This window comes from Artibeus jamaicensis, unplaced genomic scaffold (genome assembly GCF_021234435.1).
Source record: "Artibeus jamaicensis isolate MK-2021 breed Jamaican fruit bat unplaced genomic scaffold, CSHL_Jam_final scaffold_474, whole genome shotgun sequence".
In the NCBI taxonomy this organism is placed as follows: domain Eukaryota; kingdom Metazoa; phylum Chordata; class Mammalia; order Chiroptera; family Phyllostomidae; genus Artibeus; species Artibeus jamaicensis.
In genome coordinates, this window is record NW_026522046.1 from 42,499,753 (window position 1) to 42,527,512 (window position 27,760).

At 52.3% G+C, this 27,760-nt stretch overlaps 1 protein-coding gene across 2 annotated transcripts in view; it reads left to right on the forward strand.

The window, feature by feature from the left end:
* C2CD2 (C2 calcium dependent domain containing 2) overlaps nt 1-27,760 on the forward strand; it is a 46,379-nt gene that overhangs the window by 10,426 nt on the left and 8,193 nt on the right. The window contains exons 3-13 of one of the 2 annotated variants that reach the window (XM_037144599.2): nt 9,783-9,902; nt 12,726-12,830; nt 15,641-15,763; nt 16,476-16,602; nt 18,068-18,176; nt 19,571-19,635; nt 21,349-21,473; nt 21,872-22,046; nt 23,084-23,194; nt 24,971-25,098; nt 26,899-27,208. In XM_037144599.2, coding sequence (XP_037000494.2) covers nt 9,783-9,902; nt 12,726-12,830; nt 15,641-15,763; nt 16,476-16,602; nt 18,068-18,176; nt 19,571-19,635; nt 21,349-21,473; nt 21,872-22,046; nt 23,084-23,194; nt 24,971-25,098; nt 26,899-27,208 — 1,498 coding nt within the window. Of the gene's footprint in view, nt 1-9,782; nt 9,903-12,725; nt 12,831-15,637; nt 15,764-16,475; nt 16,603-18,067; nt 18,177-19,570; nt 19,636-21,348; nt 21,474-21,871; nt 22,047-23,083; nt 23,195-24,970; nt 25,099-26,898; nt 27,209-27,760 lie in introns of both variants that reach the window. The other variant, XM_053657802.1, reaches the window with a different exon arrangement.

A 27,760-nucleotide genomic window follows, 5' to 3' on the forward strand; every position in this document is an offset into this window, starting at 1 on the left:
TGCACATTTAAAACGTTTATAGTTTTGTGTGTACAATTTTACCGTGAGCTTTGTCTGTGTCGGGCGCGACAGTTCAGAGACTCGTCGGGGCCGGTTTGTGGTGCTCTATTTGTTTGCTTTAACTACCGTAGGGGTTCTGGGTGGACCAGCACACCTTTCTCCATCCCCTATCCGTGGGTAGTTAGGTTGTTCTCTCTTTTTCACAAGTGCAACACAGCTGTAGTGATCTTGAATGTGAACAGTGTCCTAACCCCTCGGGTGCAAGCACCGGACCGTGTGAGGGTAGGCGAGGCTGTGGGTGTGCACGCTTCAGCCTCACTGGGTGTTCCACAACCAGTGGAACCACAACCAGTGTGTGTGGGGGGGTCTCTGGAGGTCCTTGGGGTCCCAGGAAGAGCCGGTGGAAACAATGCAGGGTGCTGAGTCCAGCACAGCCCCTAGAGCTGGAAGGGGCTGGTGAGCAGGGGTTCTCGTGCCCGAGTTTCACAGGTGGGGGACCGAGGCGCAGACCCCCGCAGGCCTGACCTACCTGAGGCTCCTGCACGGGCAGTGCCCCCCGGTGACTCAAGCAGGCCCTCTTTGCTGCAGGTGCTTAGGGACCAAGTCCCTTTGGGGTGGGCCATTTCTGTTTGGTGTTTCCTGCCACTGTGCCAGTTAAGAGAGGGACAGGGTGCTCAGGGCTGGCCGGGAGGTGAAGAGGAGGCAGCAGACACTGGAAACAAGAGTAGGCCATTTCTGAAGTGTGGCTGTGTAGGTAGTGCCACGGGAAGTGGGTGGCTAGTGTGTGCTTGTTCGAATACAATCACAGAACTGCTGCCCGCCCGTTAAAAGTCACAGACAGTTTGGAAGGGTAGAAACTTTCCTTTTGTAACGTCTGCACTGAGCCCTCCTTCCTCGGCTCCCCGGAGACTTTTTACCTTTCGTGTGCAGAGGGCGAAGTGCACACACGGTCCTGTTTTGTTTTACAAGTTTCTTCGTAGTTCCTGACTTTTACGTGTTCTCAGCCAGATGAAGACGTGAGAACTTGTCATTGCCTTGTGCTGTGGCTTGTGCCGACTCCCTCGGACAAGCTGGCCGGCCAGCTGGTGGACAGGCCCCGGGCCCTGCACAGCCTGGGAAAGGGTCTGGCAGTGTGGTCTGTGGCGGGAGCGCTGGGTGGCCTGGGTCCTGTGCACACCCACCAGTGGGGACACCCTGCCGGGATCTGCCTGGCTTCTGGGAAGCTGGGAGCAAGACCCACCCGGGTGCTTGGACCCTGTCCATGGCCTTCTCCACCCTCGGACCAGCATCTTGGCTGACCGCGGCATACCTCAGGGCGTCCTTTGGCAAGGGGATCCAGCCAGGCTAGTCCGAGTTCCTCCTGTAATAGTCTGCGGTGGGAGGTTCCGTCACATCCCTGTTAGGTGCAGGTGAGCCCGCAGCGGCAGGTGAGCCCGCGCCGCCGGCCTGGCAGGACGCCGACAGCGCCGTCCGCCTCCGCCTTCTAGGCTCTGACTGCACAGCCGACTCCCTCCCCCAGCTGGACCCCAAATGTACTTTGAAGCCTATGTCCACGTGGTTATATATTCTTGCTATTCGGCCAAACTCCCGGAAGGAAAATTGACAGAACCCGAGGTCCTCAAACAGCTGTTACAGAAGGAATATGAGGTGTGACTTTAAGGACACGGCCCGTTTGCTCACTGTTACCAGTTTGTAGCACCGGACACAGGTTCAGGAGCAGCTGCTAGAGGAGATGTGCAGGGCCTGGTGGGGAAGGGGTCGGCCTCCAGCTCTCTCTGCAGGCATTGCACTCTGGGCACTTCTCATGCTGACCAGCCGCAGCCTCTGATCCCCTCGTGGAGGGCAGATGCATGATATGGGCAGGATGGGTGAAACCCCTGGCCATCGGTGAGAATCCAGTCTCCGGCCCCTCACCCCTCCCGGGAGGTTGGGAGTGGGGCTGCAGCTTTCAGCCCTTCCAGTCCTGTCTTGGTCTTGCTGGTGACCAGCCCTCCTCCTGAGCTGTCCAGTGGCCCCAGCCACCAGCACACAAAATACATCACTTGGGAGACTCCAAGCATTTTTGGAACAGGGTGCCAGGAACTGGGGACGAAGACCAAATATTTATTACAAGCAGCAGCCTTGCAGGGCTTGTGGCATTTTCCTAAGAAAAGGCTCCCCTGCGGGGAGGCCGTGCTGGCCTGGCCAGCTGGGCATCTTTTCAGAAGGCCTCAAGCACCCCTGTCACCTGGGCTCTTCACACGCGGGTCCACACTCTGCCCAGGCTGCCCAGGCCCGGTGACCTGCGAGGGCTGAATGGGGAGGCTGCCCCTCCACCCTGGAGCCTCTGCAGGGAGCCGCCACCTCTGCACTCCCCTCCAGGGTCTCCCTCCACCCCCTTCCAGTCCCCACAAACACTGAGCACTCTCCTCTGTCCCAGGCAATAATTACGTCCTCACACGGAGCAGTGACTTTCCACCTGCATTCTCTTCCCCCACGTCCAGGGAGAGGCTCACTCAAGAATGTGTGACCCAGAAAAAGGAAACCTGTGTTTCACTATTGCCAGTGGCTTAGGAGCCAGCTCTTCCTCCGCATGGTGCAGCAACAGCCCTTCCCAGCTCGTCCCTTCCCTGGGCCCTTCCCTGGGCCACCCAGTCACGTCTCGGGGCTGCAAGTCCTATGCACAACTCTGTGCAGGTGTGAGGTCCGGGAGGGTGGCGTGGAAACTTCTCGATGTGCACTAGGGTTTGGGGGCCTGCCCTGGGACGGGCGCTCTGCTGAAGCAGCCATGGACTTCTTTTGTTTTGGAAGCAACTAAATGCCTCTTTGAAATAACATCTATTTGGTAAGCTTGTCAGTTAACACGCTGGGCGCGATCTTTAGAGACTGGCAGTGTTGCTGGCTTTGTTCATGTGAGGCCAGGTGTCGTGTGAAAAGCATTATGTATCTTAGATTTCAGCACCATTCATAAATAAATAGAGGCTTCTAATGAATGGCCAGCTGGGGGTCAAAGTTTTAGGTAAATGTAATAACCCAGCAAGCAGCACAGGGGGCCAGCAGTGAAGCCAGGGGGACGCTGGTTGGATCTGGGCTTGTTTTGGGCACTTCCTTCTCTCCTGACCTGCAGGTGCTGTGTGTGTGAAGTGTTAACCGTCCATCCCTGGGGGGGGGGGGTGGTTAGTGAGGGCAGCAGCCTGCGTGGTGCTCTGCGGGGAAGGCCACATCTCCACTCCTGATGCTCTAAGGTGTGCCCAGCTCTGGCAATGGGCTCCAGTCCATGCTTGTGGTGCTGAAACACTCCTCTGCCCGAACAAGTGTCGTGCCCACTGTACAGAGGGGGAAACTAAGGCAAGAGAGTCTAAGTCACTTGGCCAACGTGGTCAGGAGTGATTAAGTAGCAGAGGCTGGATCTGAACCACCGTTGGCCCCCAGAAATGAGTTCCCACACTGGAAGCAGCCCTGAGACTATTATTTTGGCATTTTTATAGCATTATTTCACTTCAGCCCTCACTCCCACCCTCACCAGGAAAGAGGTAATGAAGATAGGAAAGGAGAACTGAAAGGCACTAATCAGCTTTCATTTCCATAAGGCCAGAGTGACACAGAATTGGGCAACTGCCTGGGATTCTCCCCAGATCATTTGGCACCGTGTGTGGGGAATCCCAGAGGGACAGTCGGTGTGTGTCCTGTGTCGTGGGTACGTGGTTTCTTTCTTTCCCTGTCACACATTTATATACTGAAATACACTCCGCGAGCTTCCGGCATCTCCACTGCTCTTTCCAAACCTCAGCCGGTCCCCTGGTTTGCAGAGGTTGCCTGTTCAAAGTTGATCATGTTCATGTCTCTATTGCAAAGAAGATGTTTGTTTGATTTTTTTTTTTTTGCTTTGCATGACTTGAAATTCCAGGTACTCCATTAACCTGGCATTTATGCTAAAATGCTAATCGGTTGTGAAATTGTTTTGAACTGGGTCTTTTGAAGGCAGGGACAGCTTCCTCCTGGGGGGCCACCTGTTTGTTTGGGCTCAGGAACCGGCGGGTGTAGCCCGACTCCGCCTGGAGAGGACAGGGTGAGAGGGCCCGCAGGCGAGTGGAGGTTTTGTGTGGGTGTCGAAACAGAGCAGGGGTGTTAGGGCTGCATGTGTCCGAGTGACCTGGCCCCAGACCAGAGCGCTGACAGCCAGCCTGAAAAAGAACCAGTTTCTCTCCCTTCATCTTAAAGAAAATGTATTGCGTGTGTTTCTTTTTTTTTTAATAAGTTTTCTTTTGAAGATTTTATTTACTTATTTTTAGAGAAGGGAAGGGAGGAAATAAAAACATCAACTGTGTGGTTGCCTCTCAAAGGCCCCTGCTGGGGACCTGGCTTGCAACCCAGGCGTGTGCCCCGATGGGGGCTGGGAACGAACTGGCGACCCTTTGGTTTGAAGTCTAGTGTTCAGTCCACTGAGCCACACCAGCCACGCCTGTCAGTGAAAGAGGACTTTACATTCAGATTTTGAGGCTAAAGAACATGCGCATTAAACCCTGTTCTGTTGTGAGAATACCTCCTGGAAGTGGAACATTGCTGCAAGCCTCCTAGTGCACTCTGAAGTGTCCCAACAAGGGAGGGGACGGAGAGCCTTGTTGGGGGCAGGGTGTCGGGCCCGGGTGGTCCAAGGCGTGCCCCTTGAGCATGGACCCAGCATTCCTTGGGCTTGGTTGCCCTCTTCTGTCCAGCATTTTCCATCTCAGCCCACTGGGTGAGTTCCATACAAAAATCCACCTTCAGCCAGATATAGGGAACAAATAGGATTAACTTCATAGATGTCCTGAGAATATTTAGCTCTACTGGATTTTACTTTTAAAATGGAGCCTCTGTTCCAGAGTAGAAACAATATTTTGTATCAGATCCATGCTGTCTTTTGAAAAAAAAAAACATTTATTTTTTAGCAAGAAGGGAAGGGAGGGAGACAAAGAAACATCTGTGTGAGCCTCTCACACGCGCCCCTTACCGGGGACTGCACCCACAACCTAGGTATAGGTCCTGACTGGGGATCAAACCCGTGACCTTTTACTTCACAGGATGGCGCCCAGCCAACTGAGCCACACTTGTCAAGGCTTGATCCATGCTGTCTGAAGGAATCTTTACAGAGGCAAATTTACAGAAACTCAATTGCAGAGTTGGGAATGAAATTTGATTGGGAACTCCAAATAATTAGCGAAGGATTTTTCCCTCCATTTTATTTCGGAGTTCTCAGGATGTTACACGGGGTGATTCAAGTGAAAAATATTGAATGACATAAACCTTCCTGGATGCGTTTTTCTCGGCTGTGTTCCTAGTTCTTTTGGAGACAAAAGTAATTAAATTTCCCCCAGTTCTCCAAAGTTCTCTAAGAGAAGAAGCGGAGGCAACTGTACAGAAGGCTGAGTTGGAAGGGCGAGTGGAAAGGGTCCGGGGACGGGGGCATTGGGGGGCTGTCTGGTTGGGGAGCAGCAGCCGAACTCGGGAGCACCTGGCCTGGCATCCTTTGGCCCCGCCCTGAACACAGGACCATGATCTCAACACGGGAACTGTTTGTGCAGGTATGTGAGTGTTCAGATGCTGTCGTGCAGGCCGTGGGGAGTGAAATGTGCTCACTTTCACGTTCCGATGGCGCCCCTGTCCGCCGCCCTCGCTCTTCATCCTGGAAGTGGACCTGGGATGCCCCGACCTTCACCTGTCAGGCCCGGTGTTTGTGGACAACAAACAAACAAACAAAAACTGTCCTGTAGGAAGTAACCCTCTGGGGTGGTCTGATCTTAAATTCCTAACTGGTGGGGTCATCCTGAGTAATCACACCCCAGGCATGTAGCTTCTTTAGTAAAAAGGTCGTCTTTGCCTTAATGAAACCCTGTTCGCTCTGTCTGTACCGCTAGGTTAACGCACCTTTCAAAAGCGCCCTTTCAGACCCCTCCTTCTGAAGCCTGACCACCCTCAAGAGAGCATGTAACCTTTACTGTCCCGTAGTCTGGTCCCTGCCTTGCTTTCTCCCACCATCCTGTACTCTTCCTTAGGGTCTCTCCTCACCTCCAAATGCATAAAGGAAGCTGCCATTGTAGGATGCATTTTTCTGAGTCTGTTGAGATCTTGCTTCCAGGTGTATCCTCTGCTTGGCTCAAATGTACTTTTATACAAACTCTCTGCAGGTTTGTATGTTTTTATGTCAACATGCTTCTTGAGTTCAAGGCTTCTGCCTCTGGGACCTTTCCCACGTGTTGCTCACCGTCCCTTCAGTGCCTTCCTGGGTGCGGAGGAAGGGGATTTTTCTGGGACACACAGCTCAGCCTCTGGTACTTGACTTTGGAATGGTTTATGGAGTCCAGCCGTTCCTGGCTGGCTTCGGAAGAGCGATCTCAGGAATAACGCGGTGTGCAGTTTGTGGCGCCTGTTTTCACGGGCCCTCGTTCCCATGCTCTCGGCGCTGTGGAGTCTGGCTCTGGGGCCCGTGGGCTCACTTCTGTTCTTGGACGGGGCCTTGGTCCCCCCACCCATACGAGACCTTGATTCTCTTTCTCTTGAAAGATCCAGCGTCACTATCAGACCGCTCCGTGGGGAAGCCGGGCCTCGAGGGTGGAAGAGCTCCAGGCCATCGGGACTCTGGGAGGAGCTAACGGGAAACCGCGGTGGCTGTCACCTGTGGTGGCTGTCAGCCCTGGACATTCTGGCCACTCAGGGGGGCCGGCCAGCTGGGATCTGTTCCCCGGGGACCCTGCCTTCTGCTGTTCCAGGACAGGGACCCTCCAGGTGGCGAGGCCTTGCCCCCGTCCCCTGGGTTGGCGGAATTTAATCCCTTTTGTGGATAACACCGTAATGCACTGAAAGGACATTGTTTAATTTTTAAAAGCTCCTTTGCGTTTTGTTCTCGTCCATTCGACAAATGGGCCGCTGCTATTCTCCGGGTGGTGGGGGCGGAGGCTGGCCTGGAAAGGACGCGGCCACGCGTTGTCCCTGCACCTGGCCTCATGGGAACAGCGGTAGCGTTTTGTTTGGCCACGTGGAACCGTCGAGGCAGAATCGATGGCGGTTTTCATTAGCGTTCCGAGCAGAGAGCTGCAGGGAGGCTGGCAAACGGTTGCTCTGCGGGACTTGGTTTTATTTAGAGGGTCTGAGGCCGTCAGCTGGGAGGGTTGTCCAGCGGGGTCTCTGGGAAGAGCCATTCGGCCCCGTGGCTGCCTGACTCTCTTCGGTGACAGCACAAAGCTCCTTGACACGACCGGTGTGGTGATCGAGGTCTTCGGGACCTAACCTTCCAGAGACTCTAGTGTCTTTCTTTTTTCAAGATTTCATTTATTTATTTTTAGAGAGAGGGGAAGGGAAGGAGAAAGAGAGGGAGAGGAACATCAATGTGTGGTTGTCCCTCATGTGCCGCCAACTGGGGACCTGGCCCGCAGCCCAGGCAAGTGCCCTGACTGGAATGGAACTGGTGACCCTTTGGTTTGCAGGCCCGCACTCACTCCACTGGGCCACACCAACCAGGGCTCTAGTGTCTTTTAAAGTCTCTGATGGGTGTGTGTGTGTGTATTTATCTGGTTTTAATCAAGGGCCTGAGCTGTCTGTGTACCAAGGAATGGAGCTGTCAGGAGGCAACCTTGTCTTGCTTGAATCAGGGCACTAATAAAGTTGTCAGCTTTCTTTTTTTCAAGTTTTATTTTTTTATCCTCACCCAAGGATATTTTTTCATTACTTTTTTTTAGAAAGAGAGGAAGGGAGAAAGAGATAGTGAGAGAGAGACGGATTGATGGAAGCATCAATCCGTCACCACCCATAAGCACCCGGACCAGGGATTGAACCTGCAACTCAGGTATGTGCCCTGAGCTGGAATCGAACCCACAACCTTTCAGTTACAGAAGGACATTCCAACCAAGTCACACCAGGCAGGGCTAAAGTTGTCAGTTTTCTCAGTAAAATTCTAGTTGGCTTAGTATAGAAGATCCCAAAGCTATGGGAGAAGTAAACCAGCCAATTATCTGTTTTTTTACTTTATACAGAAAAGAGGCACGGGCTGCTGAGACAAGGGACAGCGGGTTTTCTCTGCGTCACGTCATTTGTGTGTAGAACTCATCTGGCATCGAACCATGTGCCTCCAAAAAGGACTGTTTATGGAGCATTTATTTTTTAAAAATGAGTAGATGACATTTCTTATGCAAACGTTTTCTTGTTCCAACCTCTTGTGAACTCTGGAGATGCCCTCATCTGAGGAGGGTGTTGCAGCTCATCCACGAAAATTAGTCTCTGAAAAGTGACCTTCCGAGGATGGAGGACAGTAAGGGCTGGCAGTTTTCTGCCAGTGTCGAGATGGGCGAGATTTCCTCCTGGGCTTGTGCCTGGAGGCCTTCTGTGGTGGCCCCTGGAAGTGGATCCCTTGCTGGGGGGGCCCAGGATACAGGCGGGTTGTTGTTGGTGGGGCAGGTGGGCTGGGAGCGGAGAGACGCTGGACCCTGGGAGGAAGGAGCCGGGGACCGGAACGAGGAAAGGGGGGACGTTCTAGCCTGGACTTCGGGAATGAGCAGGCCCCGACCAAGAAGCTATTTTGATCATCTTTCCACTGGTATTTTCAATTCTGATAAATCCGTCAGAAAATTAAAAAACGTTCTCTTTCTTCCCTAGTAGCACCCTCCCACATAGGATCAGCAGTTCCCTTGGGATGTGGGAGGGTCCCGTCCCATCCTGTCCTGTTTTATTCTCAGCCTCCTGATGGCCTGGCTTTGGCTAGACGTGCTGGTCACCTCTTAGCCTCCCTCCGTCCTCCACCACCGCCCTGTCTACCAGAGGGTGTACTTCCCGGCCCGGAAGTCATCCTACCCCAGGCTTGCTTGACATTCTGCCGGCGGGGTGGCTGACCCTCATCCTACCAGAGCTGCTTCTGTAGGGGAATTCTGGGGCAGGAGCTGGATATGGAACCACTGTCAAAATCATCCCTGTAAAACATTTTGTGAATTTTTTTTAAGATTTTATTTTCAGAGAGGGGGTAGGGAGGGAGAAAGAGAGGGAGAGAAATATCGGTGTGTGAGAAGTACCTTAATCGGCTGCCTCTTGTATCCCCTAAACCAGGGACCTGGTCCGCAACCCAGGCATGTGCCCTGAGTGGGAATCAAACCGATGACCAACCCCTCAGTTTGCAGGCTGGAGCTCAGTCCACTGAGCTACACCAGTCAGGGTATATGCTTTGTGATTTATATCATAAGTGTGGCCTGGTTTATTCCTGGTGTAATTACTTGTCTTCCTAAACGAGTTCATTTGATAATTCTATTTTTAAAGCTGTATAATTTCATAACTGTTTAATATTTCATGTGTTCCTTGAATTATTCCCACATCTTTGAAAACCATGATAAGTTAAAATTGATTTAGATAGAAACAATTTCTTGTGTTCTGGATACATTTAAAAATTTTTTTTACTTGTCGCATCTATAACATTTTCTTTTTAAGGTTCATTTTTTAGTGAGAGCTAATGGCTAATAGGTTTTACTTTTATGAGTGTGGAACCGTCTGGGGAATTTAAAATCAGCCTTCGTGGAGAAATAGGACACAGTAAGATTTAGAGAAAAGAATCTTTACATGTGGAGAGAGCTCAACCACTGGATTTGGGGAAGAAAGACTTTAGCTCCTGAGAAATCCATCAGGCAGAAAAGATTTGAAGTATTTTTCCCAGTTTTCTGAATAATAGAAAAGATGTGAATCTGAATATTGTTCCAGGTGTGAAGCTCTGAAGTCTCATCCTCACTGATCTCTGTCTCTCTCTCTCTGTCACGTGGAGTTTCTATTAAACTTACCTTGTCCCTCCTCAGGTGGTGTCTTGTCATGTGGTGGGCAAGACCATCCAGTTCCTGGTCAGCGTGGGGCCAGCCGAGCCAGAGGATGCAGGGCACCAGCAGTACGGGGTGCAGCTCGCCCCCCTTCATTTGCAGGTGAGGTTGGGTGGGCCGTGGGAAACAGTTCTCAGAAACCGGCAGGGCCTGTTCATCAGTTGCCGTTCATATCCTGATTTCCCAACTGTCTGCACCTTCCATATTGTCTCTGTTGAAATAAAGAAGTATGTGTGATACGAGTATTAGGTACACATACACATTCATACACACGTATACACTCATGTATACACACATGTACAGATATACACACACATGTGTGATGAATTCAGAGGTTGCTCACCTCTCAGAATGGGAGGGGCAGCGTTGTTCAAGGCACTGAACAGACCAGGGTGCTGCTGATGGGCAGGGTCAGGGGAGTGGCTCTGTTTCAGAATCAGCTCTGGGCCTCGGAAGTCGGCTGCAACCTGGAAAAACAGCTTGGGTGCTGGACCGGGGCTTCCTCATTTTAGTTTCAGAAAACGTCAACTTTAAAAGACCCCTTATTATTTCTGTTAAAAAATGAGGGTTACCATTATAATGCAGATAATAGACATTGTAATTATTATAATAGACATATAACTACTCTATATGTCTACTCATAGTCTAGGAATTGAATAGTCTATACAATTGAATTATAGAATTCATACAATTCAATATATAATTGAATGATAGAATTCAGTTACAAATATATATAATATATAATCAAATATGTAATTATATATGAATCACACGTTGAATTATATTTATATATTTGTATTCATGTATATTTATATACGAATCATATATTCATATAAAGTCTATGAATATTTATAATTACAGATGGCAATCATGTAGGGAGACAATATAATAACTATAATAGACTTACTATTATACTCGTTATAATAGAATAACTATAATAGACTTACTGGAGATGCTTCCGGACTGCTGAGTGGCCATATAACTGTGCGTCCCTGACGTGAAGCAGAAGATCGCAGAAGCCCCTGTTTAGCCACCTGTGACGACTGTGAATTTCTGGGTGTTTTAAGTGTCCCTGCCGATTGAACCCTGTGTTTCCTCCCCTCTGTCCTTGTGGTTGGCTGCTGATCTGGGGGGCTGTGCCCAAGTCACACAGGATTCTCAACCAGAAGGGAAGACGTTACTCCATAGGCTTTTCTTACGAAGCCACGGTTTTAAATAAGCTGGGCGAACAAGATTTTCCAGCCACCTAAATAGCTTTATTTTCTGAAATCTAGCTCCCCACCCCCACAATAACACCCCCTCTTGGAGTTGAAGAAGTTAAGTGTTGGCCTCATGGGCTTGTCAGATATTGGTGCCTCCTACTCCCCCCAGATTTTTGGACAGCGTGTCTAGAAAGCAACTTCCAAGTGTGGGACTCATGTACAGGGCCTCTGATACGTTTCAGGACTGAGTGAGTCCAGCAAGGACTCGAGACGCTGACAGAGCAAGCGTGGTTTCTGAGTTGGGTTTACGTGCCGTTGGAGCAGCTCAGACTCAAGTAGCACAATTGTACCTCTCATCCCTCAGCACAGTGTCAACGCCGCCTATGGGTTGGTCCCCAGGCAGAGACGGCTGCCTGAGATCGGTCCATTACTAACGAATGCTCAAGGCCGCTGGCTCCTGCCTCTCTTCATTCTCCAAATGAAAGGGGCACGTAGGGGCCCAACAGGAGGCCCGCTGCCACCCGTCCCTCGCCCAACTCAGGGACCGATGAAACTCAAGTGCGCCTGTTCTGGAATTACGAGGGAGGGCAGCCCTTCTCTTCCCCTCTCCCTAGCACCAGGTGAGGGTTCCCGAGTACTCAGAATACTGAAGCCATCCTTTCCTCCCTCTGGTTGGGGGGTGTGGCGGAGGTTGGAGATGGGAAGAGCCGAGGTTTTTGTCTCTGGCTGAAAAGTGAAGGCTGGTGTTTTAGATTTCGGCCGCCGTGAAAACAGACACAGCACAGATTTATAATGTCGCTGTTCTGGGCATCTGGTTCCAACACAGGCTAAAATCCAGGTGTTGGCGGGCTTTCTGGAAGCTACAGAGGAGAACGTGTTCCTTGCTCATTAGGGTTGTCAGCAGAATTCAGCTCCTTATGGTGGTAGGACGGAGAGCCAGCTCCTTGCAGGCTGTCAGCCACGGGGAAGTTCCCAGCTTCTGGAGGCAGCCTCATCACTGGGCTTCGGGCATCCGTCCTCCATCCTCAAGTCACATCTCTGGTGTGCTCTGCTGCCTTCCTGTTCCATTTTTAAGGGCTCATACGATCCCCTGGCCTCACCAGGACGTGTGATCACCTGCCCATCTCAGGGTTCTTCCCCTAATTGTACCTGCACAGTCCCTTTGGCTGTGTGAGGTCACATATTCCCAGGTGGCAAGGATTGGGGTGTGGAAATCTGTGGGAGGCCATGTTTCCACCAGGACAGATGGGGAGGGTTGAATGGGACACTGTGAGAGATCAGAGTCCAGGTAGAGGTCGTGTGGTGGCCCAGGCCAGAGAGGACCAGAATGCCAGTGTGCTGTGAACACGGCCCTCAGGCCTGGGGCTGGCACAGGTGGCCTGGTTCCTTCCCCTTTACCTCTTGATGATGCTGCCGGAAGAGAAATGCAGAGTGCAGAGACTTTGAAGTGGACTGCAGCGCTTTAGCGACTTCTGGCCTTCAGCCACCAACCCCGAGGTTCCTCAGGGAGTGGTAGGTGGAGGCAGAGGCAAGTGCTGGTAGTGAAGGGGAAGGTCGGAGTGCGGGACTCTCTTTATTGCGTAAGCACCTGGTATGGCACCGGGAGGCGGCGCGGTTGCCTAGGAAACAGGGAGCGCACCCAGATGCGCACACGCGCAGTTGCACGGTGAGTCCCTGGGGCAGACACAGCACGCAGATAACCCCTGTCACTTTCTTTTTCAAGCTGGAGCTGCACATGAAAGAGAAGAGGGAGGACATCCAGATCCGGTGGTCGTTTGTCAGCGTGCCAGAGATGGCCATCACAGTCCAGCCCAGAGCACCGGGGGAGGTCAGTCCCCACCTTTCTGTCGGGGCTCCAACTGTGCGTCACGAACACGTACACCTTGGGGTGGGCTCCGTGCCCACTCTCGCCCCGGGCTGCACCTGGAATCACCTGGCAGCCGTTCAGGATCCTGCAGGCTGCCCGCCACCCCCATGCGGGTATAACTGGGCGGGTGTGTGGCCCAGGTTTCAAACCACTGATGTGGTGAAACCTTGTTTCCCTCGGCGTCCTATCACACCCGTCGTCAGTCCAGCTCTCCTGCTGCCGCTGCGGCCGAGCCCAGCCCGCTCCATGGGGGGTGGTGACTGTGTTTTGGAACCACGCACACATGATGGTTGTACAACACCTTGAATGCACTAAATGCCACTAAGTGCATTCTGTAAAACGGTTAATTTTACAGTGTGTGAATTTCCCCTCCATTAAAAAATAAGAAGTCGAGGGCCGGTTGAAGAGAAAGAAAACGGCAGAGCAGTTGTGAAGTACAGACCCCGGAGCCCTAACACCTGGGTCTCACTCCCTGCTCGGCCGCTTCTGAGTTGTGTGACCCTCCCCTGCTAATTCACCTCTCTGTGCCTCAGTTTCCTCACCTGAAAAGTAGGGACAGTGATATTCAAGGTGGTTGTGAAGATTAAATGAGTAATTGTAAGTGTGTAAGATCAAGCCTGACATGCCCTAAGAGTGATGTCAGTATTAGCTATTTTGATTCTCACTAGTTCAGAGAGTAGATTTTCGGTAACTGGCAGATTTGGCCCAGGTTTGCCGTGACAAGGCCCGGCCAGCCGGTTGTCCTTCGGACACTGCCGACCGTTCTCTGAAGTCACTTCCAGCCGCACGTATTGGGAGGTTTCCAGGCCCATAGTCCTGAGCAGGTGGGGACGGGCTGCAGCCCCACATCGAAGATATTTGCACCAGAGGTGACAAGGGGCACCAGGGGCCCTGGAGTCTTCAGGGGTGGAGCTGGGTTCAGGATCAGGACCGCCAAGCGTCGGCAAACACTGCCCCGCAGCTGCTCTCCTGAAACCACGAGCAACGACATGGACACCACACAGCCAGCCGCGTTCTGTTCCAACCAGAGCCAGTTTCTAAGAACTCAAAACAAAAGCTTTAATTAATATTTAAACAGGAATTTAATTGAAGTTTTTAAAAATAGATCCTGCTGCTTAAAGATTGTTCCTGAAATCCCTGGCTGGTGTGGCTCAGTGGTTGAGTCCTGGCCTGTGAACCAAAGGGTCACCGGTTTGATTCCCAGTCAGAACACATGCCTGGGTTGCAGGCCAGGTCCCCAGTAGGGGGCACTCAAGAGGCAACCACACACGGATGTTTCTCTCCCTCTTTCCCTCTTCCTTCCCCACTCTAAAAAATAAAATAAGTAAAATTTTTTTTTTGTTTTAAAAAAAGATTGTTCCTGAGATACAATATACAGAAAAGTGCCTGTGTTGTCCGCACCTCAGCTTGGGGCTGTCATGAACCGCACGCTCCTGGGTGCCCAGCACCCAGCTCAATAATGGCAGGAGCAGCTCCCCGGGGACCTTCTCTGCCCTCTTCTACTCACTGCCTGCGGCCCTCACCAAGGGTAAACCATCCTCCGGACTCCACTGTATGTGGGTTATCTGTGCATGTAACTAATTACCACAAACCCAGCAGCAAAAAACACATGAGTGTATTATCTCCTAGTTTTTGTCCATCAGTCTGGGTGGGGCTGAAAAAGGTCTCACAGGCGATAATCATAGTCTCGGCCACACTGCATCTCTCTGGAGCTCAGGTTCCTCCTTTGGCTGTCGTGGTTGTTGGCAAAACTCGGTTCCTTGTGGCTGTAGGACTGAGGTCCCAATTCTTTGCTGGCCGTCAGCTGTGGGCTGCTCTCAGCTGCCAAGTCCCTGCCCTGTGGCCTCCTCACATGTGGAAGCTGACTTCCTCAAGGCCAGCAGGAGAAATCTCCTCTCCAGTGTGCTAAGAGGAAGTCTTATATAACATACATGTTGACGTGCATCACCTGTGCCATGTCCACTGACAGATGGCCTCGGGTCCTGCCTGCACTCAAGGTGAGGGGTCATCTTAGAATCCTGCCTGCCTGCTGCAGACAGCACAGGCTGTGCCTATTTCTGTACTTTATGTACAGGGAGCACACAGTAGGGCTTTTCTGTGTTTGGCACCTCTCACCCCGCATCACGTGCTCGGGAGCCATCTGTGTCTCCTGGGTGGTTTATTCCGTTTGTGCTCATCACCCTGAAGCTTTCCGTTCTGTGGCAGCCCCACAATGTGTGGGTCCTTTCAGCTGCGGATGGACACTTAGGTAGTTTCCAGTTTGGGGCTGCTATGAATAGTGGCACTGTGAACGTTCTGGAATGTGTGGACATAATGCTGTTGGCTATTAATTACTGTAGATTTATAGCTCTTGACATCTGGCTGTGCAAGTTGCCAACTTTGCTGTTCTTCTAAAAGCTTATCTTCATTCTTATCAGGCCTTTCCATGTGTTTGAATACTTTTTAATTAAAAAAAAAATCAAAATGTCCAAGGGAGAGAAACCACATGTCTGTATGTCTGGGGAAAAGGACTGGAAAGCACATATACAGAAATATCAAAATTTCCATGGTGCATGCGATTAAGTTTTTTAAGGTGAATCGCTTCTGAGATCAGTGACAAGGACCCTCTTTCCCAGATGCCTGCAGGGTCCTGACCTCCTGGAGCCCTGGCCGGCAACACTGAGCGTGTTCCTCTCGGGGACACGGCGAGCAGAGCCACCGTCCTCCTGTCCTGTTGCATGCACGCGTGCGTGGCTCTGACGTGATTCGCTGACTTCCTCCTCTTTCAGCAGGACCAGGCGGCTGAGGTGAATGCGATCTGTGAAACTCTCAAGGACATCTTGAAGTGCCTGGTTAGCTCCGCCTCCCCGTCGGTGGTTCTGAGCACCAAACCTGTGGACATGAGGGAAGTGCAGGTAAACCTGCTCCCCGGGTGTGCGCCCCCAGTAGGGGTCGTGGTCCGCCTCTCTGGAGAGACGGTGTGTGTTTGCCACACTCCTCCACCTCGCAGTGATGGAGCGAGATTGCGCCAGCGTCTGCCTGCTGGTCAGTAGTAACCATGCTCTGGGGAAGGTTTGTGTTCAGGGCCCAGGCTTGCAAAGCCCCATGGGACGGCAGGAAGAGGGCCACCCAGCATAGTCTGACCCTGATTAGGCCTGACCCTCCACCTTGGAGGAGCCCAAACTCCACTCTCCATTCAGAGCCTGGATCGTAGACCTCATCCTCCCAGGTCTGAGGTACCTGGGAAAACTACTGAGCCATGAGAACGTGCCCTGGAGCAGGCAGAGCAAGGCGCACTGGACAGGTGCGATGTCTGGTCCAGGCTGAGGACAGTCTGGGGACCTGCAGCCTGTGGAAGGCAGCCCACTGCCCCTTCAGCACCAGGCCCGGGTCAGCCCTGGGCCCATCCACAGCACGGTTCTGGGGAGCCCTCTCTGGCTGAATGCGTTGCTGCTTTGGGGATATAGATGGCTTCCAGGCAGGGGCACGGGTCTGGTTGACCGTGCCCGACCCTCCCGTGAGGAGGGAAACTGTCACTGGGCAGACCCCCTGTTTAGGCTCCTGCCACCATCCTACCCTCGGGTCACGGGTCATGGGTCACAGGTCACGCTCCTTCTCTCCCTGCAGAGTCTCCAGCGCACTCCGTCTGCCTCTCAGGAACCCTGCCCTCCCAAACCTCCAAGGGCTCACGATCTCAAATTACTGGTGAAGAACATCCGAGCCTCGCTGCTAAACGATCCTGGTGCTTCTTCAGGTGGGTGACAGTCGGCCGGAGCTCTGGGTGACGGCAGGTGCCTGGCCGGCTGTAGAAGGGACTGTCCCACAGCATGAGCAGTGGGAGGGGTGACCTGAGGGTTCTTGGTGGCTCCCTCCAGTTGGGTCTGCAGTGTGATCCTGCCTCTGAGTATAGAGCCCCCAAAATTAATAATGCAAGTCCACTAAAATGCAACCTGGATTTTGGATACCTGAAGGAAGGAAGGATGCAATGGTAGCTTCACCCTTTTCCTTGAGTCTGGAAGGCACTATCCTTTTCTCTCTTTTTTCCCCCCACAATCAAACCTGAAAATGCATGTTAAGCATCCCTGACTTATCTGCTGTCCTGGAAGGTGAGGTGCCACGTGAGCGGTTTACGGGTACAGAAGGCTGCTGCCTGAGTGAGGACAAAAGTGATCCCTGGAAGGGACAACTTTTCAGGGGGTGCTGGACCGCTGCTGAGACCCCAAAAGCGTGGTAGCCCAGGGCAGGACTCAGCTCTCCCCTTTCATTCAGTTTTGCTGAGAACAGGAGGAACGTCTTTTCTCTTGTCGACCCTGTTGGGAGCTACTTATCTTTGTCTGCAAGGAGTTGCTTCTGGGGCAAGTGCAGACAGGCGTGTCTGATGGCCAAGGCTCCGCAGAGCTGGTTATGGTGGTGGTTTTGGTTAAAGCGGTTGCGAGCTGCCCTCTGAGGCCCTGCCCTTACTGACTAAGAGGGGACTTCCTGGGAGTCCCCTCTTCCTGGTTGGCCTGGGTTGGGGTCCCTGTCGGGGTCTGAGTCTCCCTCGGAAGCTGACTGCGAAGACTGATGATGAGTGAGGTGCTGTGTGTGTGGAACACGCCCCGCCCCCAGGCATGTGGTAAAGGATCAGTAGATTCCGGTGACTGCCAATCACACATTGTGCTCATGGGCAGGCCTGGCCTGGAGGCAGAATGAGCTGCCCCAGCGTGGACTGCCTCATTACCTGGAGCGGCACCCCAGGGAAGGTTTGACGTGAGCAGAGTCAGGTGTGAAGAACACACCCGTTGTACTTTGTACGCAGGGCAGTGGGATCTGTGTGAGTCATCCCGGGTGCCCTGCCTTCGGTGAGTGGTGAGTCTTGTCCGGAAGTGGGGGCCACATCCCTGCTGCAGTCACGTCGCCCCCAGGAAGGGTCCCCCCTGCAAGGCTGCGGCGCCTGCAGCCAGAACCGAGGGGTGAGCAGGTACTTGGGGTCAGTCCAGGGCTCTGCGTACGAAGTGGGGGTGCAAAATCTTTAACCCCAAAAGAAGCAGAGTGCTGCTTTGAGAGCTTGTAAGTGGCAAATGAAAGATAAAATGGCCCCGCAGAAGTGTGGCTGAGCCAAGACCGGAGGCATTTTCACAGAGCCTTTCTTTTATCTGCAAAAGTGTCTTAAAGCACAAAGTGTCTTAATTCACAAACGAGAGTAAAAGGCAACGCGAGGCCCCTTTGCTTGGTTCCAGGCAACCGCGACCTTCGCTGCACAGCTTACCTGAACGACCCTGTTCAGAGGTTCTCCAGCGCCCTCCTGACAAACACTGCGGACCTCACTTGGGAAGGAGAATTCACCTTGTGCGTGCAGCTCCGTTGCCATGGGCCTGGGTTTCCATGGTGACACCTACTCAAGACTGCCAACTCCTGCGATGATTTTGTAGCACCAAAAAAACAAAGTGTTTTTTTTAATTTAAAAAAAGTGTATTAGGCATCCGAAGTAGCTCTAAGTCAAACATAGATTTCTTTTTTTCCTTTATTTTTATTGTGGGCACTATTACAGATGTCCCCATTCTCCCCATCCCCCTCCATCCGGCCCCACACATGGATTCCTTTTTGAAGACAGCTCTGTATATGGCCAAAAGATAGTCAGTGACACTTACTATCCATGTGTAGTGTTAAAAATCTTAATTAGAACAAGATATATGGGCGTGTTTTTAAAGAGATTTTTAAGAAGTCACCGAAAGTAATAACTACCAAAAGCTGTCCCAGTAAAGTCAAGAGAAAGATACCCACTCTTTGTTCTAGAAGCTCTGCAATTAGATAAGATACAGAAACTACTCAACCCTCGGCAGGGAAGAGGCAAAACTGGTCATTACCTGGAGCTGTTATTGCACATCCAGACAACTCAGGAAAAGCAATAAAACCCCTCAGAAGTAATAGTGGACACAGGATAGAAATAATAATGTGAAAACTAATATAAACAATATTTCATTAAAGTGAAAAATTAAAATATAGTTTATATTTTTTAAATATATATTTAAATACTTTATATTTTTAAAATATAAAAAATGTAAAAATCACTTTCAGATGTTTGAACAATAGACAAGTGCAAACAGAAGAAAGTATTCCATGTATAATATAAAGAGCTTTTATAAATCATTAACAAAATTGTAACACTGTCTTAGAAAACGGGGCAAAATTTTCAAACTAGAAATAAAGAAGCAAGAACTATAGATAGAAACTTATGAAAGCATGTTTAATCTCAGAACTAGTGAAAGTAATGCAAACTTATACCAAAGAGACTGTTTCTCACCTTTCAGGTGTCTAAAGAATAAGACAGTGAGAATGGCCAATGGAAGTGTAAATCGGAATAACCATCTGGGCGGTCACCAATGTGTATAAAATAAAATCTCGAATGCATGTACCATTTGACAATTACTGTTTTCTTAAGAAAGTGATCACGCAGTTGCATGAACATGCATGTAAGATGGTGTTTAGCTCAGCTGGTTTATGATGATGAAAGATTAAAACAACCCCCCCCATTAAGGGTTGGTTGTTAATTGGCTAAGTGAACTCTTTTAAGACCAAAGAGTGGGATACTAGACACCTATTGACAGTAACCATTTCTGGATAGTGAGGTTGCTGGCAATCTTTATATTTTTGGTTAAAATACTGATGATGACTGAGAAAACACTATTTCAAAAAAATAAGAAAGCATTTTAAGGACTCACAGCTGTTTTTCCTTTGCACAGCGAGCTGAACGCCAAGTCAAAGGAGTTGCACCTGCAGATTTCAGCGGACGGGCCGCCCTCAGAAGGTGGGTGGTGAGCAGGTGGATGGAGACGGAGGCCCTGCTCGCTGGGAGGGTCACCCAGCGCCCTGGCCAGGGCCGTGGGAAGCCGGGGAGGGCGGGAGACCCAGAGGGGGTCGCCCCTCCTCCAAACCATCTGGGACTTCCCAAGGGAATGTTTAGCTGAAAGCCCATTTCAGTTACTAACAAAGTTGTGCATTTTGGGAAAGAGTACCATATTTTGCTGCATATAATGCCCACCTACATTTTACTATTATCTATGTATAATGTGCACCCTCATTTTCCCTCAAAAATTTGGACAAAAACTTGTGCATTATACATGGCAAAATACGGTATAGTCATCTGGTTTGGTTTTTTATTTTGGCTTGTTTGCTTTTTTAACAAATAACCAAAATTTTTTATTTAACAATTCTTGGCTCAGAATCAGCTCTCAACCCTTTTAGCCTCAATAGACCTTTTTAAGAAAACCTTTTAAGTGTGATGAAATACATGTAACAAAATGTATCCTCTCGACCATTTTTAGTGTAGTTCACTGGCCTTAAGCACCGTGGCACGATGGTGTGGTCATCGTCGCCGCCCTCTGTCGCCAGAGGTTGTCTGTCCTCCCAAACTGAAACCCTGTCCCCACCACCCTCCAGCTCCCCACCCCTCCCCCGGCTGCCGGTGCCACCGTCTACTTCCCGCCTCTCTCACCTGCCTTTTTGTAGTAAAACAACCTACAGTAGCTCGAGTGGACCCCCTGTTTTAGATACAAGAAAGCAGCAATCAGAGGTTAAAAAAATCGCTAGAGTGAATGCAAACCTGTGTGAAGGAAACGAGCCTGTGTACAGATCAGTAGTTTTAATATTTATTAGATTTTTTAAAAATCCCCATAAACACATCAAACTCAAGAAGTGGGGAGGCCGTTTGGCTTATCTCCTAACAGCACAGACAATCAGGAAAAAGCCGTTCAGGCCTCTGCTGCTTCCAGAGCATTCTGGGGCAGCCCCCTCGGCCTGCAGTCTTAAGATAACTGGGCTGGGCTGCTCCGGAGATAAGAGGGGGGCTGCCGTTTGCTTGGAGACAGTGCCTCTGAGTTCACCCAGGCCCCGGTCCTGTTGGCGCCCGTGGAGTTTCATCCCAGCCCAGCTGGGTGGGGACTGAACCCCAGACTTAAACACGCACACGGGACAAAGAACAACCATATAGCCTTTACTCAGACATACCTGTTAACATTTGCCCTGTTTCCTTTATTATTCGTACTCACACTTGGTCATTCTTGCTTGTGCACGTGGTCTGTCAGCACACACACATGCACACATGTTTGGGTAAACATGGGGACCACTGGAGGGGATTTCTCTGCGTGCGTCATGGTCCTTTCACCCCTAAATTCTTCAGTGTGTATTTCTTACGAATGGACATTCTCACGAGTCCAAGGCGTACTGAGACCGGCTTCCTGAATCGACGCTGATCCTGTTCTTTGATCCAGCATCCCCGATCTTTGTCATGGGACCCACTGCTGAGGCTCACAGCAGCTGTCTTCCACCCCGGCACAGGTTCAGACGTTGCCTGGAATTGTCACGCCTCTTCTCCTCTGTTGTTTTGACCTTGACTTTTGTCAGATGTTTTCAAGTGAACAGGACGTGATCAAGAATTGGTCTGGTGGCAGCGGCTCACGCCAACTGCTTTGCTGTCATGGAAACGTGCACAGCGCCCATTGCTTGTGTCCTGTCTTTTCAGCCCTGCTGGCGACGACAACTGTCCCTTTAGATTTGTTTAAGAAGCAGCCTTCCGGGCCACAGAGCTTTACACTGACCAGCGGGCCCTCGGCGGGCAGTTCGGTGCTGGGTTCAGTCACCGCAGAGGTAGGTGGCCAAGTTCCCACTTAAGATGAGGAGTTCTTCTTTTGTGTCCATCCATCTTTGCTGGGGCTCAAGTGTGAAACAAGAAGCTTGTCTGAGAAGAGTTGTGCATTTCTAGACTTGACCATGACCCTTGCTGCCCATGACCTGGTCAAGTTGTCTGCCATGAGAAATAACTTCCTGAGGCTGCTCCCCATGGGCCTAACCCAGAAAGGGCTGTCATTTCATTTGTCCCTTCAGCGTTTGTCCCCATCACACACGTGTTGCTCAGCTGGGTTTGAGCATGGGTCTCATCGTCCTTCGTCCGTTCTGGGAGCCCTGGGTTCGCTCTGATACTAACTGCGGTTCACCCTAACACTCACTTCACACCCCCACCAACACACAACCCGCCTTCCCTGCAGTTCTGCTACGTGGAGCCCACTGAAGCCAAGTCCTGGCAGACCCCTCCGCCCGCGCCTGCTGCCAGGATAGAAAAAGACCGCACGGTGATGCCCTGTGGGACCGTGGTCACAACCGTCACTGCCGTGAAAACCAAGCCTCGCTTTGACACGGGGAGGGCGTCCCCACTGAGCTCTGGTGAGAGGAGAAGCAGTGTCCCCGAGACACACCCCTCACGGCCGCTGCACTCGGACATCCGCCCCGGCTGCAGTGTCGCTGTTGAGGTCATCTCATGGCACAGGGGAATGTGGTGGTTGGCAAGACATTCGTGTACCGTTTTTTTCTTCTAAAGAAAATTATCTTTCTAGTTTGTCAAGTAAATGATGAGCTGAAGCAAGTGTCAACCCTGTAGTATATTTTGAAGCTAAAATTGAGATAATCGGATGAAACAGCTGGTTAGATTAAGAACTCCATCACGTTTCCATGGGGACAGCTTGTGCTCTTGAAACATGGGACGTGGTGGCCAGTGTGCAGTGTCTCACTTTACGAGTCACGGATCAGAAGGCTTGATGTGCGGTCCTGTTAGACTTGGCCGAAGTCTGTGCCTGTCCCCACAGCCACCGCCTCGGCCACACGTCTGTATGCCCGTGTGATTTCTTCTTATTTTCATATATATATAATTTTTTAATATATTTATTTATTTTTAGAGAGGGGAAGGGAAGGAGAGAGGGAGAGAACCATCAATGTGTGGTTGGCTCTCGTGCACCCCCACTGGGGACCTGGCCTGCAACCCAGGCCTGTGCCCTGACTGGGAATTGGACTAGCAACCTTTTGGTTTGCAGGCCAGCACTCAATCCACGGAGCCACACCAGCCAGGGCTGATTTCTTATTATTTTTAAAATGCACACCGTCTATCTGCCCATGCGAAAGTGTTATCTTTCCAGAATAGATCACCTGACACAGCTCTTGAGTGCAAAACAGAACGTGAAATTCTCCCTTCATTAAAACATTTCTGAAATTTTATTTAAATGTGAGCTTCCTTTTTGGCACTCCCTCCCCCGCCAAAAAAGCAAAAGAAAAGAATAAGAGAGATTGTTAAAAACTCTTGGGGCCCGGCCCATGCCTTTCCCAACGGCATGAGATGGAGCTGAAGTCAGGTGTGAACTCGCTTCCCTTACCTGGATTCAGACGGCGAGGGGGGGGGGGGCATTGTAATCAGGACTTGTCCCTGGCAGACGCCCTGCGGACACCCGTCAAGGTGAAGGTGATCGAGAGGGACATCTCCGTCCAAGCCGTCCCCTGCCATGGCGCTCCCGTCAGCAAGACGCTGTCATCTTCGGACACAGGTAACGGGAAGGCGACCCTCAGTGCCCGGCCGCTGAGCCCCTCTGGGTGCGTCTCCCAGCTGCTCACCTGGGGAGGGGCCAGACTGCCCTTCAGGGGCTTGGGAAGTTTTCCTCAGTAACACGGGAAAACCTGGCAGGAGAAGAGGGAAATGGAAGTTGGTCGGGGACCCTGCTGTGGCTAAGCGGACGCTGTGACAAAATAAACATGAAACCCAGCTTCCGCCTCGCTTTCTGAAATTCCTGAACTTTGTTATTTCTCTGTTGCTCAACCTGCCAGTTGCATGAGTATCATACAGTAAGTGGGACTCAGGAGACACCATCCTAAAGCCACCTTCGTTTTTGTCTTCACGGTCCCATGACTCCTGCAGAGTAGGAGTGGTTTTCCCCCAGAACCCTGGGTTCCACTTTCCCTGGTTTATGGTCACTTTCAGGTAATAAATGACTTTGAAGAGATGTTACTGTCTCTTTAAATCACATCACAATCTAAATGTGGAAATTAAGTCCACACCCCACCTCACCCCACTGCCCCCCACTTGTGGTGCCTGTGGACAGAGAAGGGGCTGGTGGGCAGCTTTATTCTGGCTCTGCTCCCTGTTCACTGAGTCTGTTTCTGATCTCACCAAGGTCAAGGACAGGGCAAGGAGGGGCTGGCAGGGCCAGGGGTGGCAGGAATTGACAGGTGCTGTCTTAGGATGGTTCTGCAGCCCCTCAGCCTGGTGGGAGTCGAAGATGGTCCCTGCCCCTGTGGGAATGTTCATGATCCTTGGGATGTGGCCCCACAGGGTGCCCCCGAGCCGCAGCCTCCTAGACACAGGCAGAGTCCTCAGGGCTGCCTCCCAGCTCCTGCCCGTGGCGGAACACCCCACCGCCCCGTGCCCTTCCCGTGGGCAGAACCCAGGGCTGGCGTTCCCACCGTGAGCTCCTCATCCGGTTCGTGCGCAGTGGAACCAGGCCCCCGCGCCAGCTCCCACACTGTGAAGCCAGGGCCGCAGCAGCTTCCTCAGGTCCACCGGCCACCTCGGCAGGGCCTTCGGAGGACAGCATGGAGCCACTGGGCTTGGCGTGCGGAGGTGGCACGCCCACACCTGCCCCTGGGGTGGCTGGGGCTCACCGCACGGCTCTCTCCCAAAGCGCCCTCCTCACACCCCTCCTCCTGACCCTGCTCTCTTCCCACCGCGGCAGTTTGGGGCTGGATGCGTCCTGTCCCCGCACCCTTTGAAAAGGCAGCATCTGTCGTCCGCAGGAACATTTTGTCATTTTAATTTTACTGGGGCGGCACAGTGTGAGTTCTTGGCGTCAGCTCTGTGCCTGGGACACCTGGCGGGGCCTTTCCGCTCTGCTGCCACCTGGCTGCCTGACAATGTCCCCATTTCCCAAGTGAGGATTTAGAAAGTACCTGTTTCAGGGCTTGGGGGACAATTAAATGGAATAATGTGCACAGAGCCCGTGGCTCTGTGCCTGGTATAGGTTGCGCGTCCCCAGATGGTGGCCTCGGTGGCAGTCACCAAGAGAAGGAGCTGCGTGTACGCCCTGGCCCTTTGTAGCCTGAACACTAGTGTGTGCTTCCCCAGTCTTGACAGGGAGGAGGAGGGGACGGCACTGCCCCTCAAAGCTCAAAATCCCCCCAAAGGTGACAGGTCTTCTGTTTGTTCCCAAGTGGTCATCATCGTCCCCTTGATCAAGGAAAAATGCACGCACTCGGGGCACCAGCTGCACACTGAGGGTCCCCAGAGTTTTGATTTTTGCTAAGGTGTCAACGCTGCCCTCCCTCCACAGAACTGCTGGTGTTGAATGGCTCGGACCCGGTGGCCGAGGTCGCCATCCGGCAGCTGCGCGAGTCCTCGAAGCTGAAGCTGAACTCGCCGCGGAAGAAGAGCACCATCATCATATCTGGGGTCTCCAAGGTGCGCCGGTCTGCGCCGCGCCTGTGTCTGTCCTCACCTGCTGGCCCTCCCCTCGCAGGAGTCAGCCTGAGCGCTCTCCATTGTCACCCGGAAAGTTCCGTGTATGAAAGTCAGGGCATGCCCCTCACCCAGCCAGGGGGCGGTTCGTGGCATTTCACTCACGAGGCTTATCCTGTTTATGAAGGAAATGTGGCCGTTTCTGACCGGGGGCGCTGTGGTCGGCAAGGCCTCGGTGAATCATTTGAAGAAAAGTTACTGAAACAGAAAGGCAGGCATGATGTAAGACTCCCCTGGGGGCCAGAACCACCACCCGATTGTGGGGGACTCTCACTTTCCACATTACACATTTCCAAACCACTTGAACTTGGTTGCAATGAATGTTTTATGCCTCCTGCAATCCAAGAGAAACAAGCTTGTTTTTGAACATGTCCTGACCCCCTTCCTTCTGCTCTGTGATGTTTGTCCAGAGCTGAAGGTGGGTGTGAGGCCCGCCCCTTGGGGTGAGGGGCCATGGGACAGTCCCTTACTCTTTTTGGATATTCCAGAATGAAGGAGGAGAATGTGGGCAATGGGGGGCAGCTGAGAGGTTTGATGGTGGGAGGAAGAATTGTTGGACCCTGAGGGCAAATTGAGTCTTTGAGGGCCCCCAGAGGGTGGGACAGGAGTGTGCGGGCAGGCTGAAAATGGACCTTTCAGCTACCAGGAGAAAGGCCAGGATGGATCACGGTGGGTGCCAGAGGTGGATCACCGGCGTTGCCATTAAACTAGGGTGTGGGTGGCCGGTGCTCAAGTCCCAACCGCACAGGCAAGCATCACCCAAGAGCCAGGTCCTGCGTGCCTGTTTCCTGCATGCACTTCCAGCAACAGCCAGCAGGCAGCATCTCTGGAAGCTCCGGGACCTAAAGATTGTATTTTAGGGTTGTTTTTTTTTTTAAAGTTCTGAATGCACGTGAATGAAATAAGGATGAGACTTGTAGCCCTCTCCTTTAAGGATTTATTTAGGAATCATTAGGAACTCATGAATCTTAGCGTTTAACGTAGTTATATTTCTCCTGGTGCTCTAATTGTCCACCCTGAGTCAGGCGTCACTTCTGCTGGGCAGCACTCGAGGCAGAAAAGAGCAGCTGCCCATTGTCACCAAGCAGATGCCACCGTGCAGCTGCTCAAAGGTCAAGAACCCCAGACCGGCCCCTGCGGAACCCCTCTCCCTGGTGTCCCCCATGGTCACTTCCCACCCCCCAACCGGCCACTTACCTGGCTGCCAGCCCGCTTCCACCTACACAGGTTAGCTTAGCACCTACACAGGTTTTATGCACAAGTGCAGTTCTTAGGGCACACGACGTGTGCCGATTAGTGTCCACTTCAGAAAATGTAAAGATGCCGCAGAAACAAAGATTCAAAGATGAGCTGAATCTGGGCTTCCCAGGGCACGTCCTGGGTCACCCTGTGTTGTCTCCAAGACTCAGGAGGACAAGCTCGCTGTTCCAACTCACCTGGATCCAGGGCTTCCCTCGGGTCTCCTAGGTGGTCTGTCTGCTGGGGGAAGGATGGCAGTTCCTCAGCTTCCCCCCCCAACCCCACCCCCCACCATTGCAAACTGAGGCCAGGCCTCTACTCCGGTGTTGGCTGAGTTTCAGTCCCCCCTGCCATGCAGCTGCCATGTTAAATGACTGTTCCGTGGGGGGACGGGGCCTCTTCCAACATTTTGAAATCAGTCGGTGGGGGGGGTTTGAGTGGGGCTTCCTCCCCTGAGTCTTTGCCCTCTTCCCTCATGCGGACTGTTCCTCTCTCCCTGGACAGACCTCCCTGTCTCAGGACAGCGACGCTGCCCTGATGCTGGACTATGCGGCCTCCACGGACAGCGCCCACGAGGTGGACACCTCGTCCCAGCCCGAGTTGGCCTTGGCCGCTGCCCCGCCTGAGGAGGAGGCCTCGGCCCAGGCCCCACTGGCTTTGGAGCCCCCGGGTTGTGAGCTGTCCTCCTGGGACTCGGAGAAGGAGTCACAGGCCGAGGCATGGGATGGCCAGGCCTCGCTGGACCCCGATGGAGACCGGCTGTCAGAGAGCTCCCTGAGTGCCTGGGAGCCGGGCGCTCCCAAAAAGCATAAAGGTACCTGACCCTGCGCCCCCGCACCCCCACCTCCGGCCGATAGCTTTGCTCTCGTGCCGGTCTCCGAGCTGCCTGTCTGCTGTCCGCTCCCTTCCCCTTCTGTGTGGCCCATCCCGCTGCAGTGTCCCCACCTGGCACAAACCCCGGGACCCCGAGCTGGAGGTCTGAGCCCACGATGAGTGGGGCGGGGGCTTCAGAGTCCTTCTGCAGGGTGGCAGGTCATCTCTCCACATTGGGGGGCAGTTTCTGTTCATGCCCAGAGGCGCCCTCCTCTGTCTGCCCCTGCGTCCGGAGTGGAACTATCCAGAACAAAGCCAGGCAGAGGCTGGGTCCCGCAGTGTGGAGACCGGCTCTGCTACCCACTCCTTTGTGCCTCTCGGACGCCCCCTTCCAACCCGGAGGCACACCGCCCCTCCCGGAGGGGACCTGAACCGCTCTGCAGGGAGAGCCGCGCCCACAGAGTTGGCCGATGAGCTCAGGGTGTGTATGGTGCTGAGGTGATTGTTTTGTTAGACTCGTCCCTGGTTTTCCATCCTCTAAATCAGTTTTAAA